Source organism: Corvus cornix, chromosome 4 (genome assembly GCF_000738735.6).
Source record: "Corvus cornix cornix isolate S_Up_H32 chromosome 4, ASM73873v5, whole genome shotgun sequence".
NCBI lineage: Eukaryota > Metazoa > Chordata > Aves > Passeriformes > Corvidae > Corvus > Corvus cornix.
The window spans coordinates 1,144,551-1,163,290 of record NC_046334.1 but is presented as its reverse complement, the minus strand read 5'-3'; the positions used below and the strand labels follow the sequence as shown (position 1 = coordinate 1,163,290).

The following is an 18,740-nucleotide window of genomic DNA, read 5'->3' as shown; positions in this document are numbered from 1 at the left end:
CACAAACGTGTTTGAACACTAAAAACAAAACAAGCAACTGTCACTTTTTTTTTAAAAAAGGGAAGTAATTAAAAACTTTAGAATCTTCTTGCCAAAGGACTACTTGACAACGTCATTGACAATGTCTCATACCATGGAATCAATACAAAAGGGAAAATACACGGTGTTAGTTTGCCTCTGTTTGGGCACTGTCCCACTGCTACCCAGGGACATTCTGGTGCTTCTTTAGGTGTTGAGTTTTGGACATTTCCTTGAGGTGCAGCAGAAAGGGAACGTGCAACTGACTACCTTTTGCCCATCCTTCCATTCCCTTACTGCTGGTACAACAAAAACAGATGCTGGGAGGATTCCACAAAGCTTTATTCTCAGGCTTGCCTCAGGGAAAAATATGAGTCAGATGTAACAAATTTATGGTCTGCTCTCACCTCCAGCAAAATAAATGAGGAATAGACCTGCCTTGAGGACTTTGAATCAGCTGCCATGAAACTGTTTCAATACAGGGCTGTCTTTCCACAGGGGAAAAGAGAGCAGCATTAGCATAAAGAATCTGTGTGTTTTAGCTATGCAAATTCACGTTAGCTGCACACCCAACATTTCTGACAAGTTGAGTTAGGCTGGGTTGCATGATGCACTGAGCACCGTGGCTGAGTCAGCAAAGCTTTACTACTGTTTTTAACTGGAAGTTTGCCCATCTCTGCACTCAACCACCACCCCCCCTCCAAATCAGCCTGTAGGTCTGTACAGCAAAGGGAATCTGACTGAAAGGCAGCAAATTCTTATTTGTTCTTATTTTGAAGGCAATGCTAAAAAAATACACTGAAAGGATACCACAGCTCTGGTAGCTGCCTCTCTAAACCAGCACGTTCTACCAGCTGAGAATACAGGTCTGCTTTTTGCACTTCTACTCCCAACTGTTGCTTCCCTCACTTTTGGGTACATTCTTGGCATGTTACTGGTAGAGGAACGTGTCTTTCCCAAGGGCTGCCCAGGGCTGTGAGAAGCAGGTTTTCTGCACGTGGGCCTTCTGTAAATTCACTCCTCTTGGTTTTGAACTTCCATTACAGCCTTTGGTTGGAAGCTGAGACACAGCAGTACTCTGGGCCCCCAGCAGTTCCTGATGGCTAGAAAGAGCTATTGTATTCACACAGATCTCTTACCTCTCATCTCTCTACTATTCCAGAACAATACATCAGTGTTACTTTGTCACATTGCAAGCAGTCATGGGCACCAGCTTAGATATTTGCTGAAATGTCCACTTTTGTTTACTCTAAGGCCATTTAACACCACTCTGTCAGTGCAAACAGACAGGTAGGAGGACATAAATATCATTATTTGCCAACAGAACAGGGAGCCAAAACAGAAATAAAATTTCTTAATTATGAAAAATCAGAAATTAAAAGCTGACGTCCACATTTTCTGGTATTTATATTTAGTATTATTTAGAACTGCTGCTGGATCACTCCCAGTGCATGCCTGCATCTTTAATGGTCCCTTTCAACCCAAAACTTAATATGATTCACCAAGCACTCTTGTACAGAATTAGACCTGCAACATAATTCATCATTTCCCCACAGTTCCTCATTACTTCACAGTACAATCAGGCGAGGAATCCTGAATTAGCTAAATGATTAATATGCAATTAATTCTGAAGAGCACATAGTGAATTGAAGCACAAGAGGAATTTCTCAGTTGAAACTGGAAACCAGGAAACGGGAGCTGCCTGAATTCCAGAAAGCAGAGCTTTCACATGCAGCCATTCTCCAGCTCTGCATCACCCATGCATGAGCAAAACACTGAAACGCTGACACTGACAGCACAAACCAAGCAGGGACTACAAGGAGAAAAAAGGCAAAACCCAACCAAAAATAAAACCCAGCACATTTTTGGGGTGTTGTTTCAGGAAAGGCAGGCACAAGTCATACAGCTCCCAGTGGCACTACGCACACTCCAGGCATGTTTGACATTAAGGGGCCTGGTTGTTGTGGAAACCAAATCCCATAGATTAATTAATGTTCAGCAGCCAGAGCCATCTCCCATCCTCTCTGTCTCCCTGCCCCCAATTAAAAAAAAAAAAAAAAAAAAAAAAAGAAAAAAGGAAAAGAAAAAAAAAAGGCAGGGGGGTAATTTTTACATCACAGAAGAATGTGAAAGCAAAAAGAAACTCTTTCCTCACAACTGCAGAACACTGCCAGGAACAGTGAACAGCCTGTGTTAGTCCCAAATGTTTATAAAAGAAAAATTGTAACACCATTTCAGTGAGGCTACTTTTGCTGTCTGAGGCTATGCCAAACTGTCTCCAAGAAGGTCCTGCAAGAAAGATGATTGTGTGAAATTTCTAAAACCCCTTTATGATGAAAGGACTTTTATGGGAGTTCCCCTGTTTTTTTACTTTCAACATGTAAATGCACTAATCACAACTAATTTACTTCAGTGACTGACAGCCTTCATGTGAATGTGTTTGCACATGGAATTGCAACGGGATTTGAAAATGCAAAGGATTTGAACAACATTGATTCTGAGTATCAGCATTTTCTTTTAGCTGCTGCTGGTTCTGATCCACTGAATTCCCCACATACATTCCAGTTTGCAGGAGGGAGTAAGATTGGACATATATCCCTCTGTGCACCTGGGAGCTCGACATACATGCTATAAACACACAGAATGCACCAGGCTGATGACACGAGACAAATATGGTTCAGACCCACTAGAGGTAAAATTTCAGAATTACCTATATCCTATTTTCAGAACAGTTTTAGGGCCATAGGTCAAACCTATTTTAGATATTCACAGATTTAAGGTGATGCTTTTGAAAATCCGTTGTCTTCAGCACCTGCATCTTGAGGTACCTGGGTACTTGTAACAGACTGGTTCTGATGAGAATGAGGAATTCCTTCTCCCATTTTTTCCCCTCAAAATATCTTTGTGAGCTATGCCACTAGTTGCCTGTTGAGAATACCCAATTGTTAAATAATAAAAATCTTGAAGGCGTACCATACTTAACAGATATTTAGTAAGTACAGAGTACACAGGGTGAGCAAACCACTAACACAGCACAATACATACACTTATCAAATAGGTGCAAGTACTTATTGCACTGTTCCACATGCACACTCCTAATTAGCCAACATTCCACCGTGTGACTGAAAGCACTCACTTTGTTCTCACCTCAGGAGTGGTGGGGATGGATTACTGACCATGCTCAGATTTGCCACGACTTCATGACACCAGATCACTTCATGAGAGTCCCCTACTCCCTCCCATTCATAGCAGTGAAATAAATACAGCCAGTTTCAGCAAGCCACAATACTTCCTGTGGGACAAAACCTGCACTTGGATAGTTAAACAATGCCGAGAGCTCTCCTGTGTTTCTCAAATACGCAGCTCCTGAGCAAACCTGCTGACTTGAACAGGTGCCCAACACTTAAAACCCAAGCCAAATACAACGTCAATTATAACATTTCAGTGGTACTTCTACAACTCTTGCCCTTTGAGTCGGGCACCACTCCCATGTTGCTTGTGTGGCATAGAAAATGAGAAAAGTACCTTTGAGATGATTAATGGCTCTCCATGCTCCAGCCCGCCCTTCAGCGTGAATCCCCATGGAGCACCTCCGTGCAGCAGTGCCTCCAGGTAGATGTATCTTCCCTTGTGGGTGATGCTGCACTCTGAAGGTGATATGCTCGTGTTAATGTTGTCTAACATCCTCATCTGTCCTCATCACATACTCAGGCAAACACAAAACCCACGCAGGCAGTCACAGAGCGACCAGGTCGGAAATCAAAGTCCCCAGAAGCCCAGCAGAAGTCATCCCTGAATATGAGAAAGAAGAAGAGCCTGAGGTGGAAAGTTCTTCTTCAAAGCCAGAGTCCAAGGTGATGGTTTAAAAACATCCCCATCAACATTTCACCACACTGCTTCTCCGTCAGGATTTTACTGGCGTTTCAGCACGGAACACTTCCCACTCCCAGGTACTCTGGGCATGAGAGCTTGGTAAAGATTTCTCTTCCAGTCTTCAGCAAACTGTGCTTTTAAATATGGGGCCAAAGAAAGGGAAAAAAAAAAAAAGAAAAGAAAAAGTTTATAGATTTAAAAGCTCCTGGCCAGCAAATTGCCAAAATCCAAACGAATGCTTCATTTGTGATTGATTATCAGTCTTTTCTTCCTTTCTGCATGCGATTTACCATTACAATGGCCTTTTTGCCTCAGCCCACTGCACTAAAAGAATGGAAGCGTCTTCTCCCTCCCAGCTCTCAGTTACTCTGTTCGCTTACTTCACAATTTTCTGACTTGTCAAAAAAAAAAAAAAAAAGGCTGGGGGAGGAGAAGAGAGAAAGTCCATTCCTAAAACCCTTTAGAGGGGTTTAAAATGTGAAATAACTCCATACTTATTGGATTAAAAAGTGAAATAAAAAGCTATTGGGAAAACCGGAGAAGCAGGTGAAATGAATCCTCTGGGAAAAATGTTAAGGCGATAACTGAACTCTTTTCATTTTCGGTGCTCTCCCCGATGAGCTGCCAGAGCTGCAGCAGCTACTGCTGCTCTGAGGGAGGGTGAGGAACTGAGGGGGAGAGAGAGAGAGAGAGAGAGAGATGGATTAAGGCAAGTAAGGCAGTGCTGCCCAATTGTGCACATCAAGCATGCAATTATAAAATGCAATGTGCAAAAGCTGGGGCTCACCCTTTTACTATGGCCCCGGAAACCACCATCTTTCTATTGTCCTTGCCAAGGAATTGTAACAATCCAAACTGCCAGTTGCTGAAAACACAATGGACCTGTTCCAAATCAGCTCAGTGGAGCACTGCTAATAATTCTGCTCTCATAAAGTGCCTTTCCTCTGCACGGAGCCTACCAGTTTCCCTGGACATATTTCTTTTCCCCATTTACATTGCCAGAAAAGGCCAATGCTTTCCAAATATATGGAATAAGAAATAACACCAAAAACTTAGGATACTTTTATTAATGTAGGTAGTTGCCCAGTGTAGAACATGTGGATGTGGGTGCATCTGCCCTTTCATATGTGCATGTAGGCTTAGGGACTTGGTTCATCACTTAGCAGATATGACAGCATGTGTCACTGAAGGCATGCAAAACCTTTCCTGATTTTTAACTGGATCTCAAATGGGACAATAGAGAGAGGAGACCAGAGCCCACTGCCCTTCCTGTTGGCATAGCTGAGGAAACACATAGTGATGTCTCTGCCTCTAAGACACCCCCAGCTTTCGATCTTACGATGCCTGCGATGCGCATTATTTCTTCTTCGGGTTTTGCAAGCTGTCAGGACCTTATGTTAACAAAACCTTAATGAACTGTGGGGGAAAAGCTTTGGAGCTGGGACTCTAAACCCAGGAATCCATGCATTTGTCCATGCCACCCCATTCCCATTCCATTCTCTTTAAGATGTTACAAGTTCCCAGAGCCTTCTACTTGCCCCATGTGTCCCAGGTCTCATTCACAACAGCCATGGAGAGAAATGCAGAAAAGAGGCCCCTCGCTTCATTTTTCATGGTAGATGAGTCCTCAATCCTTGCTTATGCTGAGCTTTGCCCCCTCAGCTGCCCTCCCAGGGGCTGAGTTTTCATTAGCCTCACATCCTGGTCAGGCTCACGGACTGCTATTATCCAGAACTCACCCTTTCACTGACTCAAATCAGATTTCTGAGGTTTTGCACTCCTAATGTTTCAGCGTAAAAACCCTCACTCCAAGCCACCACAAAGAGCAATTCATTTCCATCCTCTGCACAGCCCTTCCAGGGACAGGCAAAGGCTCCGGGAGCTCTCTCGGGGCCATGCCTCCTCCTATCCATAGCCAGCAGGACTAGTTAAGGCTGTGTAAGGACACACCAGCCTGTCAACAAGCCGAAGCAGTTCTTTGGATTACATCCATCCCCCATACAAAACATTTGTCACCACACCTGTCTGTGGACACCAGATTTCCAGTGAGAGCCGTATTTCTCATGGTGCCTGCTGCATCTGATGATTAAAAGTCATCAACATATTTCTGAGAGACAGTTTTACTTCTCCTCTAGAACTGTGGTTCATTTCCAGCGCTGAAGCGAACATCATTTTTGCCCAAAGTGCCATCAAATTTGTCACCATTGCAAGCACAGAATTTTCTCCTCTAACCACCTCCCTATTTGCTACTTTTTCATCCTGTTAATCCAGCTCTAAACAGGTCACATACAGGTGTTTCCATGTATTGGAGACTCGCGACCCGCTGAGGAAAATGGTGTGATCAATCACCCAAAAAGGGCTGCCAAATCCTGTGCTACTTCCTCAGCGGGCTCCTGTTCCACACAGGAGTTCCTCTCAGGACAGAGCTGAGATACTCTTAGCTGGGATGCAACAAAAGAGACCCGGGCTCAGAAAAGTGCTTTCCACACAGAATAATATATTTGAAGTTTTGCACAGTTTCAGTGTAAGACAAAATAAATTTGGAACAGTCATGTCAGAACCCTTTCCCTCATCGAGCACTGCGCTGCTAAAGCAGGAAAAATTACCACTGATTTCACTTTTCAGAGTTCACAATCAAACCCTGTATTTATCATCAATCAAGGCAGCTGGCAACTGCTCTGTCTTTTCCTAAATTCCTTCAAATATTCCTTCTGCAAATGAAATTCATCAGAGCAACGCTGCCCCCGTCTGCTGAAACCAGAAATTGTCACAGTTTAAGCTGACCGATTTAAATGCAAACATTTCCTTAGTTAACAGGCATTTACTGTATGCTTTTCCCTTTCAAAAATGAAGCGGAATCTTTCCTGAGTATTCAGAGTGGCGTTACTGATCGTACCTGGGTCCCTGAGCTGGCAAGTCATTAGGTCATATTAAAGGTAAACCTATAAATCAAAGACAGCAAATTCAGCTCCTAAATTTTGTACACATCAGTAACACAACAGTAACCCTGTTACTGCCCTTTTGGCAGGAGAATTAAACGCTAGGCTTAGTTTAAATCTACCTGCTGCTTAGTTCTATCTTGTAAGTTTGGAGGAAGCAGATTCACAATTTGTCTCTAAAGAGTTTTGTCAAAAAATATGGGCCCTCCTACCTTTCACAAAGAGTGATGTGCTGATGGCCATACAAAAAGCATGGGAAGGCTGAAAAAGGAAGGAAGTGCTTCTTTTCCCTTGGTCCCTGGTTTTATCACCGAAGAACTTCTCTTTTTCTTCCAGACAGGGCTCTGTGTAAGCCGAGGAGCGTCAGGAATTTTAAATAATAGACATCCTTCAGGCACCAGTGGGCCCAGCTTCTTCCTCTCCCCAGGAGTCCTGAAGCCATTCACCTAAATCTGCAGTAGGATGGAACAAAACACAAATGTCAAAAGACACAGATCTCCTGGATCAGCTCAGGACCCCTACAGGAATTAACCATTCCCTCTTGGGGTAGCAATTCCCCTGAAGGTTTATTGCATAAAAAAATCAGGAACAAATAAATAAAAAATGGGGCTTTCCTATATTTACCCCTAATCAGCTTGGGCTGACTGTAACATATCCATCTCCTTAGCTCTGGAAACTGTCAGTCCGGCATCTAAAAGAAACAGCAACAGGAAGGAACACACGTTGAGGCTCTGCATGGCATCAAAAGGTTTGCAATCATCAACTAATGTTCAAAAGGTGTTTCTAGAGAAAAATTCCTAGGCTGACCTCCAGTCAGACTCCCAGTTGGATTTGAGTTCATCTTCCTTCCAAACCACAGAATAAGCTAGTTTTTCTGGATAGGCCTCAGGTAAAAATGTGACAAATCAGACACGGAAAGAAGAAACAGAGATCTCAGAGTGAAAGGGAAAAACAAAGCTGAGAAACAGAAGTAACCTGTGAAATCAATGAATCTGCATCCTTTTGGTGTTGGAAAAGACACTTGCCTTTGAAGTCTGAAAAGAAAGAATTTTCTTTGGAGAACATGAAAGAGACTCTCCATTTAATATTGCCTCCGGCACAGAGCTGCTCTGGGTTGCAGCAAAGCAAACTGAAAAGCAACACGCCAAGGTGAGGAATGGATCCATCCCTCTAAGGAGAGCACAAGTGCTGCCACAACTGAAGAACATGAATTCAGGGCATTTGAACTCAGAACTGCAGGTTTTCCCTCCACATCTGAATTTCCACCTATCTGATGTCACCACCCTGCTGAAAACAGATTTTGAATCAGGAACCAGGAATCAAAAGAGTCATCACAATGCAACATCACAACCTCACAGTGTTCCCACCCCAAATAAGACAATTACTAAACAGTTCAAGCCACTGTTGGAGCCTTTAACCAACTCTGAAGTGGCTGGTGGGTACGGCCCAGGTATTTGAGTAGAGTCTCTGCTGGCATAAATCACTCCAGTGTCTTCCTCTGAAGCTCTATCCCCCTGCACAGCTCGCCATGTTCTCTCTGGGAGGAATGGATTATTTTAAACACAAGCACTTTATATTTGCATCTCGCTACCTTCTCAGAGCTATTCCCAAATAGGAGGAAAGTTACTCAGGAATTCGATCCTAAGAGAGTTATTCTGTCCCCAGGAAACTGCTGTTTCAGGAATGACAGGGGCTGCTGAGTGCTCCAGACCTGGGCTGCCAGGAGACAAGGGACAAAAAAAGGCACCTGCAGCCAGGGCAGGTGGTGTTCTGCAAAAAGCACCTTGCTAGGATCCCGATGGGTAAAACATATCAAGTTTCCCGCTGAAGCCAGGCTTTGAACGACCTTTGGGGGAGAAATCAAACCCTGGATGCGGCGTTTATTGGCTCTCCCTCATGCACATGATCGGCTCCAGAAGGAGGAGCTTGTTCCCAAGGCTACCGAATCAGGCAGAGGGGCTGGAGTAAGGGGCAGGTGGCTCCCAGCAGGGCTTGGGAAGTTGGATTGCCAGCCCGCCGCACGGAAAAATCAGGAGCGAATGCGAGGTGATGAGTGTCCCCTTCCTTTCCCAGCCTCACAGTAAGGAGCAAAACTTCAGTGCCCTATCCAAAATCCAGGAGAAACAAAGCCCAGCACTGCCTGCCAGAGGTAGGTGTTGGCCCCCTCCTAAGTGAGTTTTCATGCTTTGTTAACACTTGAGACTGTTGGAGGACTAAATCTCGCTTGAGGATATCGTGAAGCTTCACGATATTGTCGGGTATTGTATTTACCTAAACACTCATTTGCCTCTTATCCCTGTGGATAAGAAAAGTCTTTTTGCTGCTGTCTCTTCTGGGTGGTGCAATAAAAGTCCTTTCGTCAGGCTGTTTTCCCCCTGGGCTTGCAGTGCAGCAAGAAGAATGGAGACCTGAGGTTTGTTTTCAGCTGGTTAATTCTTACTTTGCTGTAGTAGTCCATGAAAAACCACTTTTCTCCTTTTGTGTGCCTTTCAGCACTAGGAGGATGGGGTTTTTTTCTTGTAGACGAAAATTATGTGGTACCCTTGAGGAATGGTTATGTGTTTTTCATCTTAGCCAGCTATTTAAATAAATCAACATACCTGTGTGTCTCTTGAGTTCTCTCCGACTTAATCTCTCCAGCTCTCTGAGGATTTTGTTTTGGGCCCAGTTCATACATCTGTTCCTGGAAATTTGTATCACGGTGGTCTTTTGGATAGCTTGAAAAGAGGGGCAGCCTATTGACACCTGTGTGTTCATTCCTGAAATCGAGATCCAAAGTGGGACAGTCAGACACGTAGTTAGTTTCCTTTGCTGAAGTGAAATAATTGCCTCTTGACTCTGCACCCTCCCCCTGAAAATACCAGGGAACACAGAAGCTTGCCCTCTCTGACAAGATTGGTGTAAAAACAAAAATATTCCAGTTTTTAGTACTGAACTGGATTTAGGGCAAGCTGCTTTTGACCCTCTGGGCTTTTCTTTGGCGGGAGGAAGTCCCCTCACCCCGACTTCTACCTTCAGTCAGCTCATCCCTCCAAAATGTGCCACCTTCCTGGCCAAATACCACATGGAAAAGGATCCAGACCCTTCCCTACCCCCGTGCGAGAGGATTTTGATCTCCAGCCTCAAGCACGGCATCGCTAAACCACCGGGGACCCCACACCACAAAATGGTGCCCCCGCCGTGAGGGGGCGGCGGCCATGTTAGGGCCGAGGGGCTCGGCGCCGCAATTCCCGGTGGAGCGATCGGATCTTGCAGGAGCAGCTGGCGGCTCGGGATGGCTCCTTCCCGCGGGGGAGCAGGCGGAGGAGCCTGGCGGCTCTTCCCACCTCGGGGTGGGTCGGCAGCAGCGCCCTGCGGAGCTGGAAGCGCCGGGAGCGCGGTGTCACGGAGCGCTGAGGGGACGGAGCGTCCCCCGCTGCCCGCGGCGGGAAGCAGAGGGATGGCGGGAAAGGGACGGGGCCCGGCGGCGCCTCGGCCCCCCAGTGCCTGCGATGGAAGAAAGGCTGAGGGGTTTTTCCTCCTCGCGTTTCTGGCTCCTCAGGGTTGGGCTCTGGGACCAAGGGCTCCGCTTTTCTCCCTCATGTGCTCACAGGAAGCACCCACGGCGCGGCTGTGCCAGGCAGAGGGTTTGTTGAAGGGAGTAAGTTACCCAGCTATGGAAGGTGCTGCTGGAACTGCCTCCTGGCCTGCGGTGTGGTCACAAGTGCTCCAGAGGACCAGTCACCCAGGAAAATCCAAATAACCTAAATAGGAAACCTATCGATACCATCTGGTTTAAAACTGCCACTGAGTAATAGATTTTTCCTCCTTTTTTTTCCTCTTTTTTTTTCCTCTTTTTTTTTCCTCTTTTTTTTTCCTCTTTTTTTTTCCTCTTTTTTTTTCCTCTTTTTTTTTTCCTCTTTTTTTTTCCTCTTTTTTTTCCCCTCTCTTTTTTCCCTCTCTTTTTTCCCCTCTCTTTTTTTTCCCCTCTCTTTTTTTTCCCCCTCCTTTCTCATTGTATATCTAATATTTGAAAGTTTCTCCCACAGAAGGGTCATTAATAAGTTTGAAAACTGATGGCAAACTGAGATTTAATTTACTGATTCACTCAGGCTGTTGATTCAAACTAACACCACCCCCTCAGGAATGGAGCAAATAATCAATCCATTGCTTGATCAATTCCAATAAAATAAGACAGCGTGGATTGGCTCAAGTTTCCTTCCTTCTGTGCTCAAGGTTTTCTATAACCAAACTCTCCTCTTATTCTACAATTTCTCTCAGGAAGGTGGAGAAGTGCAGAAAAGGCTGCATGAAGTGAGTTGAATTTTGGGGCAGTTTCTTGAATATAGATGGGTCCTTGTCACTGCTGAGTCTTTTGATAGTTTCACCAGCACTATTTTGAGCAGCCTCTTTTTTATTTAGGTCATGTCATCAGTATTTTGGTTGGTTTCACTTGTTTGGTTTTTTGTTTGTTTTTTCTCCTTTAGACCACTGAGCTATGTGAGCAACAGGAAATCCATTTAAGCCTGACTGGCAGAGCAAACTGATGCAAATGCAGTTGGAAAGAGATGCACTTCAGGAGAGCAGGTATGAGGGCCAAGACAGATGTATCATGCAGAGTATCTGTATGAGCTTTGAGAGGCACAACAAGCTTCCTCAGAGAGCAGCTTCCCTCCAGGAATAACACTAGCACTCCTGGTTTGGAAAACAACTCATTATTTAGTTGTAAAAACCAGCAGTTAATGAACTCAAGTATTATACCTATGAGAATAGAGCTCCATGTGAATCCCATTCTCTAAATTATTTTATTTTTGTTTCCTAATTCAGACAATAGGAGTCTCAGAGCCAAGAGAATGTAAAAACACAGTTAAAAAGTACTGCTGGAGAGCTGGAAGCTGCCAGCCAGCAGCAGGACGAGGCACTGAGGGAGGCTGGCAGCCAAAATGAGCACCTGACAAAGGTGGTCCACAGCCTTGAGGAATTACTTCTGGAATCACGTGGCATCCTAATGGACTGCAAAGACAGCATGGGCAGGAAGCTCTGTGAGCATGAGGACGTGACCAGCCTGCTCATCCACAGCCTGAGCACGGCATTTCGTGATGTCTTGCGGGATTTGGACTCAGAGGTGTCACACCTCAAAGAAAGGGTGGTCCTGGTACGTGAACAAAGTCCTAATTTTCCTTCTGATGCTCTGTGTTCTGGTTTTTAGGAAATATCTTCAAAAACTCCATGAGCCCCCTTCTAACCTGGCCTAGGGAAAGGGTTATGGCATAAAGAGGTGCAAATGCCACTTTGCAGTGAAGGTGGCAGGTGCTGGCACACCAGCCTTTTACAGTGGTCCCACCTAGGACTGGGTTTACTGCTGGGATTTACCACATTTCCACAGCTCAAGGTGGAACCAAAAGGGAGGAAATGACACTTTAGAATCTGCTCTTCAGACTGCCTTTCCTTCAGGGGTGACACTGTTATCTGCTCACAATAGGTGGAAGAAGAACTTCAGTCACTGACCAAAGATTCACAGACCCGAAGAGAACTTGTGCTCCAGCGACATCAAATTAGGTACCTGTTCTCTGCTTTTTCGTTCATAAAGCGTAACCAGACACTTTTCACGTGCTCCACAGAGAATTCCTTTATGATGATGATGGTATTTGGGGTGGGGTGACCACAGGCTAGCAAATCCTCAATGTTTTTGAGGACTTCAGTAATTGTTCCATTGAGATGTTTATTTGCTCATGATTTTCTGCTGCTTTTTCCTCCCATGCTGACAATTTTCTGGTTTATTTACCAAAAATTCTATTTTGGAAGCATCTCTGCACCTTACTTTTTTAAGTGTCACTTAAATGGACACGTGGAATTTGTTGGGACACCAGTTCCATCATTAAAGGAAAAGATTGCAAGTAATTTTGGTGGTTAAATCACCTTTTTCTTGCTGGTTTCTCGAAGAGTTTTGTCCTTCCTTGTTTGAGACCTCCTAATTTTTGTCACATCCTCCACTTGAGTTATAGAGTAACCCCTTCAAAATAAAAGTATCTGTAACTTGATACTTAATAACAGAACGTAGAAATTATTACATTTCTGACAAGTGAAAGAAGTTACTATTTGCCAAGATGAAATTGTTTTCTTTCGGGAAGATGACTGAGCAGCTAAGAAATGGGCTTGAGCAGGGGGTGGCAGCACTGCCTCGTAAAGCTTGACAGTGCCTGCAGCTTGGAAGAGCATCTAAAGCCTGATGGAGACAGATCATTAAGTCTGGGTTCTGATTATAGTGTAGAAAATGTTAAGAGTAACCTTAATTTGAGAGAAAGTTAGCTGCTCCTACACTCCACTCTCTGCCCTATTCTTTTGGTTTCTCAGTGCTTTTGTTTAAATGAAGCGCTTGTTGCACAGACTGTGAAATGAAAGGGAAAAAACAGAAACCCCACAAAAGCACGCAATATAGAGAAGAAACAAAACCTGCATGTGTTAGGCAGGCTGAGAATGAGGAGACTGAGGCTGCTTCTTCTTTGATGGTTCTTACATTTTTTCTAATTTCTCTACCTCAAACTTTGCATAGAGGACAAGCAAGAATCCCAAATTCAGTGCATTCACATCGAGTCTGTCACCTGGAATCCACAGTTGGTCAGCTCCATTCCAAGTCAGGAGAAACCAAGAGGATCCATGAAAACAAGGTGTGTATGGATTTGCCCATTAGCACTGGTGCCAGTGAAAATGAGTATGTGAAGAGCTGAAATGTTCCAGAGACAGGAGGGAAGTCTTTTTCATGAGGGATTACTTCAGAAGAACTGTGTGGACAATAAGATAAGTTACATTATCTTAAACTTTGCACATAAGAGTATCTTTATTAAATAGCCTTGTAGGCTGGTCCATCATCTCACACGCTGGCAAAAGTTGCCTCCTTTCAGAGAGAGTGAACACCACTTGGTACAAAACGTGTTTGCCTAGAGATTTCTGAATGTAGTCATGGTGAAGGAATATTCCTCTGTGAAAAAAGGTCTTCTTTTTTTCCTAAGGTGTTGTTTTACCATTCCAGTCAGTGTTTATGGTGTGGGTAAGGAACTTCTGAAGAGCTCTGGATCAGGGTGGAAGCCAAATTACTCTCCAGAACCTCAGTTAACTCTGAAACAAAACTGAGCTTAATCACTAAAAGAAGACATCACATTTATGAGTACACCCAGGGAAATAACTCTGCTTGGACAAAAGATAACATTTGTACTTCTTTCAAGTAGAACCTAGAAGAAAACTAGAAGAAATCCAATGTACTGTTTAAAATAGAATGCTTTAAGATAATTCTTCATGAATATTTGCCTTTTTCTAGGTCAAAGACCTGCAGCAGTTGCACCGAGCTCATTCTCAGGCAGCAGAAGCGGAGACAGACCAGGCACAACATGGCCAAGAATCTGGAAATCCAGATGACCAGATTCATCAACTGCTGGTAAAAACAAGTGACACTATTGAAAAAACTCTTGCTTTCTAAAAGCTTCTCCTTACTGACGGTGCTCAGATTTGCACCTTGCTTGTTTTAGTTAACTTTGAGGATTATTTCTAACTAGAAATTTGAATTAGCTGTGAAAGGCCCAAGGGCCTTTACCAATAGCAATGAGGGATATTCAGAATTAAGACTTGACTTTGTCATAAATTCAAAGCTGCAGAAACCTATGCAAATCATATCAAGATGCTGAGCCACTTTCACTTTAACCTCACAGTTTAGATCCCTTTGTTGAGGAGCCTTGGTCCCTTAACACATATTTTGCAAGATTTATCTAATATTCAGGCAGTAAACAACAGCAAAAGTTATGATTAGAAGAAATGCCCTTTGGTAATTCAGTTTGGGCCACACTTTAAATTCATATTGTTGAAATTAGTAGCTCTGAAATGTGTATGTTAGTGTTTTTAACATAATTTACATTTTAAATTATCATTAAGATAACAAAAAAAGTCCTGAATTTATTTATTCAGGAGGGAGATGACTTCAATTTCTCCTAGACTAAACTCCATAAAAAAGAGATAGAACTAAGCCTAGAAAAAGAGCAGAACAAGCGATTTTGGGATCAGAACACAGACAAGAGCATCACCATGGAGCAGCTCAGGAGGCATCTGGACAACAGAAACATGCAGCTGCAGAGCATGGAAAGGGCACTGAAGGAAATGAGGATGGAGTGTTGCAGACAGATGGAGTGCCAGGTTGGTGATTTTGACTATAAACCTCCAACATGACTTTTTGTATATTTCCAGAAAGTTTAATGCTACCAGATCTACCAAACAAATTGTAGAATGTGGTATTTTCAGCAGTGAGCATCTGTAAGAGTGGTTAGTAAATGAAAGGCCTTCATAATGCCTTACTTGATGCAGTATCTAATGAAAACATAATGAAGTTTGTGTTTATGAACCAGTGAGTGCTGTGTTGGAATTCCTTCTGACAGAGCAGACACTGCCTTTACATTCTCCTTTCTTCCAAACCTCAACCCCTCAAAAGTGAGCTGTGATTAGATAACCTTCTTTGCATTATGAATAAAGATCCAGTTGATTCCTTTATCTTCTACCAGACCATGGGCATGAGCTAACTCACACATTGTTGTACATTTTCTCAATCCATTGTCTGCTGAAAACCCTCCCACCAGGAAGTTCACTCTTTCCTTCGGTTTCTACTTTGCACTATTACTGGTTTCTGAATCACAGTATTTTGTGCTTTAAATGGTGCATATTGCTGCTTGCAGAAATTAAATCAGTAATAAATTATTCATGTAATTAGTTTTTCCCCAACTTTACAGTGCAGCCAGTTGAGTTTTATCACTTGAAGTTCTTTAGCCTTAAGTGCTCTGAATTTTGTCCTAATATTGCCAGATGATTCATTTTTGTTACATCAGTGTAATATTTTTAATTTCCTGTGTTTAAAAAAAATTATATTCTACTTGGGTATTAAAAGGGAGAGAGAGGAGCCAGAGCATCCTGGCCTTATTTTTCTGTACAAAAATCTGTACAGGTGTTGAAGATGTACTACAGAAGTCCAGAAATGTGCCAGGACATTCTAAAGGTGGAAGTAAACAAATCCCTTGGTTGATCCTTGTATTGTTATTCTTTAGATGGCTGCAATTGAGGAAAAAAATGAAAGCATTGGAAGACTCTCCTCTTTGACTGTGCAGCTGGAGATGACCGAGGAAGCACTCGGCAAAGTCACGGAAGCTCTTGCAGCCAAACAGAGGCATTTGGAGGCTGCTGAGCAAACAGTGTCAGATCTGGTAACCTGTCTGCAGGAGAAGGAGAGAGCCCTTGGGGCTACCAGCCAGGAAATCGGGGAGCTGTGTTCCCAGCTCGGCAGCAGGATGCAGGAGGTCCAGCATGTGAAGAGTGAAGAGGGCCGCTTACACAAGGTGCAGTTGGAGTGTGAGACGCTGAAGCTGCGTGTGTTCGAGAAGGAAAGGATCATTGAGCTCTTCCAAAAGCAAATGGATAACATGACCCAGATCGTGGGCCAGCACAGTCAAACAGCTGGAGCAATGGAAGTGGAGAAATCCCAGCTGAAAAAAGAAATAAATGACTGGAAACTCAAAGCAGAAGAGCTTAAGGTGTGCAAACAGTGCTGCATTTATGTCTCTTTATGACAATAAATGTCTTCTGGTTTAAAATCTGCCTTAATGTGCTGATGCTGTGGTTTTAAACGTTAGGCAATGCCCCTGGAATTCTAACAGCAGAGGAGGATAATATTACAGCTTTACCACAAAAAATGTGTAATTCTCTGGTGAGAAGCAGCTGCCAAAAGGCTGGTGAGAGCTGGAATGCCCTCGGTGAGATGAGTGTGCATACCAGAACAGCACCAGAAATACCAAGTGTAACTGAGAAGCAGCAGACAGGCAGCACTCAGAATTCCAAACTGAGGACACTGGTTATTTCTCAGACAAGAAATACAGGATATGGTAGCCTTATGCATGTCAGCATGTTGAGAAGAAAAATCACTCCAGACAGGGAATTTCATCCTCTTTTGTGAGAAGGCATTTGAGTGCACATGATGGGGCTGTTACAAGAGGATGGAAATTATGTTCATATCCTACACCTGGTAAGGTTAATTATTCTTTAAAGCCCTCAGATCCAATTCTGCTGTACCCTCTTTGCCTGGATTAGCAATTTTCACACAAGTAATTGGTCTGTTTTACTCTGGTTTTCTTTCTTGCCCCAAACTGAGATTTTAAATAGTGGCATCCACACATCTCTGTGCTTATTTTATATAATTATATTACACATAATTGTTTTTTATGTAAGCAGAGTGCAAAGGATGAGAAAGAAGCCAGAATACGTGAAATGGAGGCCAGGCTGAGCGAGCTGGAGCTGGAAAAGGCTCAGCTGGTTAACACATGCACCGAGAAGCTCCAGGCACTGAACGATGCAGAACTGGAAAAAGATGAGCTCGTGCAGGAGCTCCAGGCTGGCCAGAGGGAGCTAGCTGGCCGTGCAGGTAGGGAGCCTCAGCTCTGCTCCCACAGCTGCTAATTTGGGCTCATGTTAAAAATAAAAGAGCAGCCTGCTGGCTGACTCCAAATATGGCTGCTGGTACAGCACGAGGTTCCTGCCAGCACAGGATGGTCAGATTGTTCCAGGGAGCTGTGTCATGGCGCGGGATTCTGGCACTGAAGGGGGGAACACAATCTTTACGGCCCATCTCCCTAGGAGCAAAAATAGTTAAAACTGCCCGAGTCAGGAGATGAAAAATGCAGATCTGGTAAATCACAGAATAGGAATTTGATCCTTTTTTTCAAGAGTGATACCTAAGTACAGTCAAACTTTGTTTTGTTGTAAATTTGCTACAATGTTATTAAAAGTTGATGCTTCAACTTCGATGTTTTCACAACTAGTGTGTGGGAAACCCATCAAGATAGATTATTAAAATATGTACAGGTGTATAAAATTATAAAAAATAAAATACTTTTAAAGTATATAAACATGAATATATTATTTAAAATTTACAAAAAGCAGGATCTGGATCCAAAGCAGCCACTGACATTCAAGGATATTCTCAGTTAAATCTGCACAGCAGCTGGCCAGATGCTGCTGGTCACATGCTTTGCTCTCTGCACACCCCTGAACCCTCAGAAAGTACCCCTTGGGAGCATTTCCTTTATCACAAATTGGCAGCAGATCAGTAATCTCAGTCTAGAAGAATGGTATTTTTTTGTCACTCTAACTTCAATCTTTACTTACTCTCACCAGAGGCATTTGAAGATTTGAAGAGGAATTACCAGGGTGAAATCAAGGAGATGGCAAATACTGCAAATAGACTGAAAATGCAGTTGAAATTGGCCCAAGCTGAACTGAAACAGGCCAGGACTGCTCTAAAGACTGTGGAGGGATCTGATGGCAATGGTAACTACGGATTGAACTTCCCAAAAATCACACACACTTGTCGTATCAGCAAGAGAATTTTTGTAAGTATTGCAGTCATAATCCTTGTTGTTTATTGAGAATTTACCTTGTGTTTTCCAGCTCTGGAAGCTGCAGTGAGAATGCAAAAGCAGATCACAGCCAAGAGAGGACAGACAGATGCACTACAGAGCAAGATTAAATTCTTGGAAGAGGCAATGGCAAAGGCAGCTAAGGTCACAAGAGCTCCATGTAAAAGTATTGCACTGCATTTAGAGAGATTTGTCTTGGGAGAAATGCGTGGGCAAAAGCACAGTCAGCCCATGAAGGACCAAAAATAGTTTCACTTGGTGTCCGTGGGAATCAGCCTTCTGTGCAGAGACAGGTCTTAGTTTATGTTCATTCCTCTTGGAAGAATGAGAGCAGTTGCAATGAGAATCAGGCTCTTACATATCAGTTCTTCCTAAAAATGTCAACTTACACATTCTATATCCTTCTGACCCTGGTCCATGGTGCTTCCCCTCTGGATTCTGAGGCAGTTCTGGATGTAAACTCTCTCTGTCAGGGTCTGTCTATCACAAT

The 18,740-nt window shown here is 43.5% G+C and overlaps 2 protein-coding genes across 4 annotated transcripts in view; one reads left to right on the top strand and one right to left on the bottom strand.

The window, feature by feature from the left end:
• SHROOM3 (shroom family member 3) overlaps nucleotides 1-7,255 on the bottom strand; it is a 116,454-nt gene extending 109,199 nt beyond the window's left edge. Inside the window, exons 1-2 of one of the 3 annotated variants that reach the window (XM_039550449.1) lie at nucleotides 7,043-7,255; nucleotides 3,544-3,810 (exon numbers count right to left, since the gene is read on the bottom strand). In XM_039550449.1, the coding sequence (XP_039406383.1) occupies nucleotides 3,544-3,708 (165 nt within the window). In that variant the 5' untranslated portion in view covers nucleotides 3,709-3,810; nucleotides 7,043-7,255. Of the gene's footprint in view, nucleotides 1-3,543; nucleotides 4,212-7,042 lie in introns of those variants that run through there. The other 2 variants (XM_039550451.1, XM_039550450.1) reach the window with 2 other exon arrangements.
• A 1,526-nt stretch (nucleotides 7,256-8,781) lies between these two features.
• The window catches only part of CCDC158 (coiled-coil domain containing 158), a 34,900-nt gene continuing 24,941 nt past the window's right edge, over nucleotides 8,782-18,740 (top strand). The window contains 11 exon segments of the mRNA XM_039550456.1: nucleotides 8,782-9,001; nucleotides 11,297-11,396; nucleotides 11,637-11,964; nucleotides 12,292-12,368; nucleotides 13,363-13,477; nucleotides 14,125-14,241; nucleotides 14,793-14,990; nucleotides 15,890-16,372; nucleotides 17,067-17,256; nucleotides 18,009-18,161; nucleotides 18,282-18,394. Of these exon segments, the coding sequence (XP_039406390.1) occupies nucleotides 11,356-11,396; nucleotides 11,637-11,964; nucleotides 12,292-12,368; nucleotides 13,363-13,477; nucleotides 14,125-14,241; nucleotides 14,793-14,990; nucleotides 15,890-16,372; nucleotides 17,067-17,256; nucleotides 18,009-18,161; nucleotides 18,282-18,394 (1,815 nt within the window). The 5' untranslated portion in view covers nucleotides 8,782-9,001; nucleotides 11,297-11,355.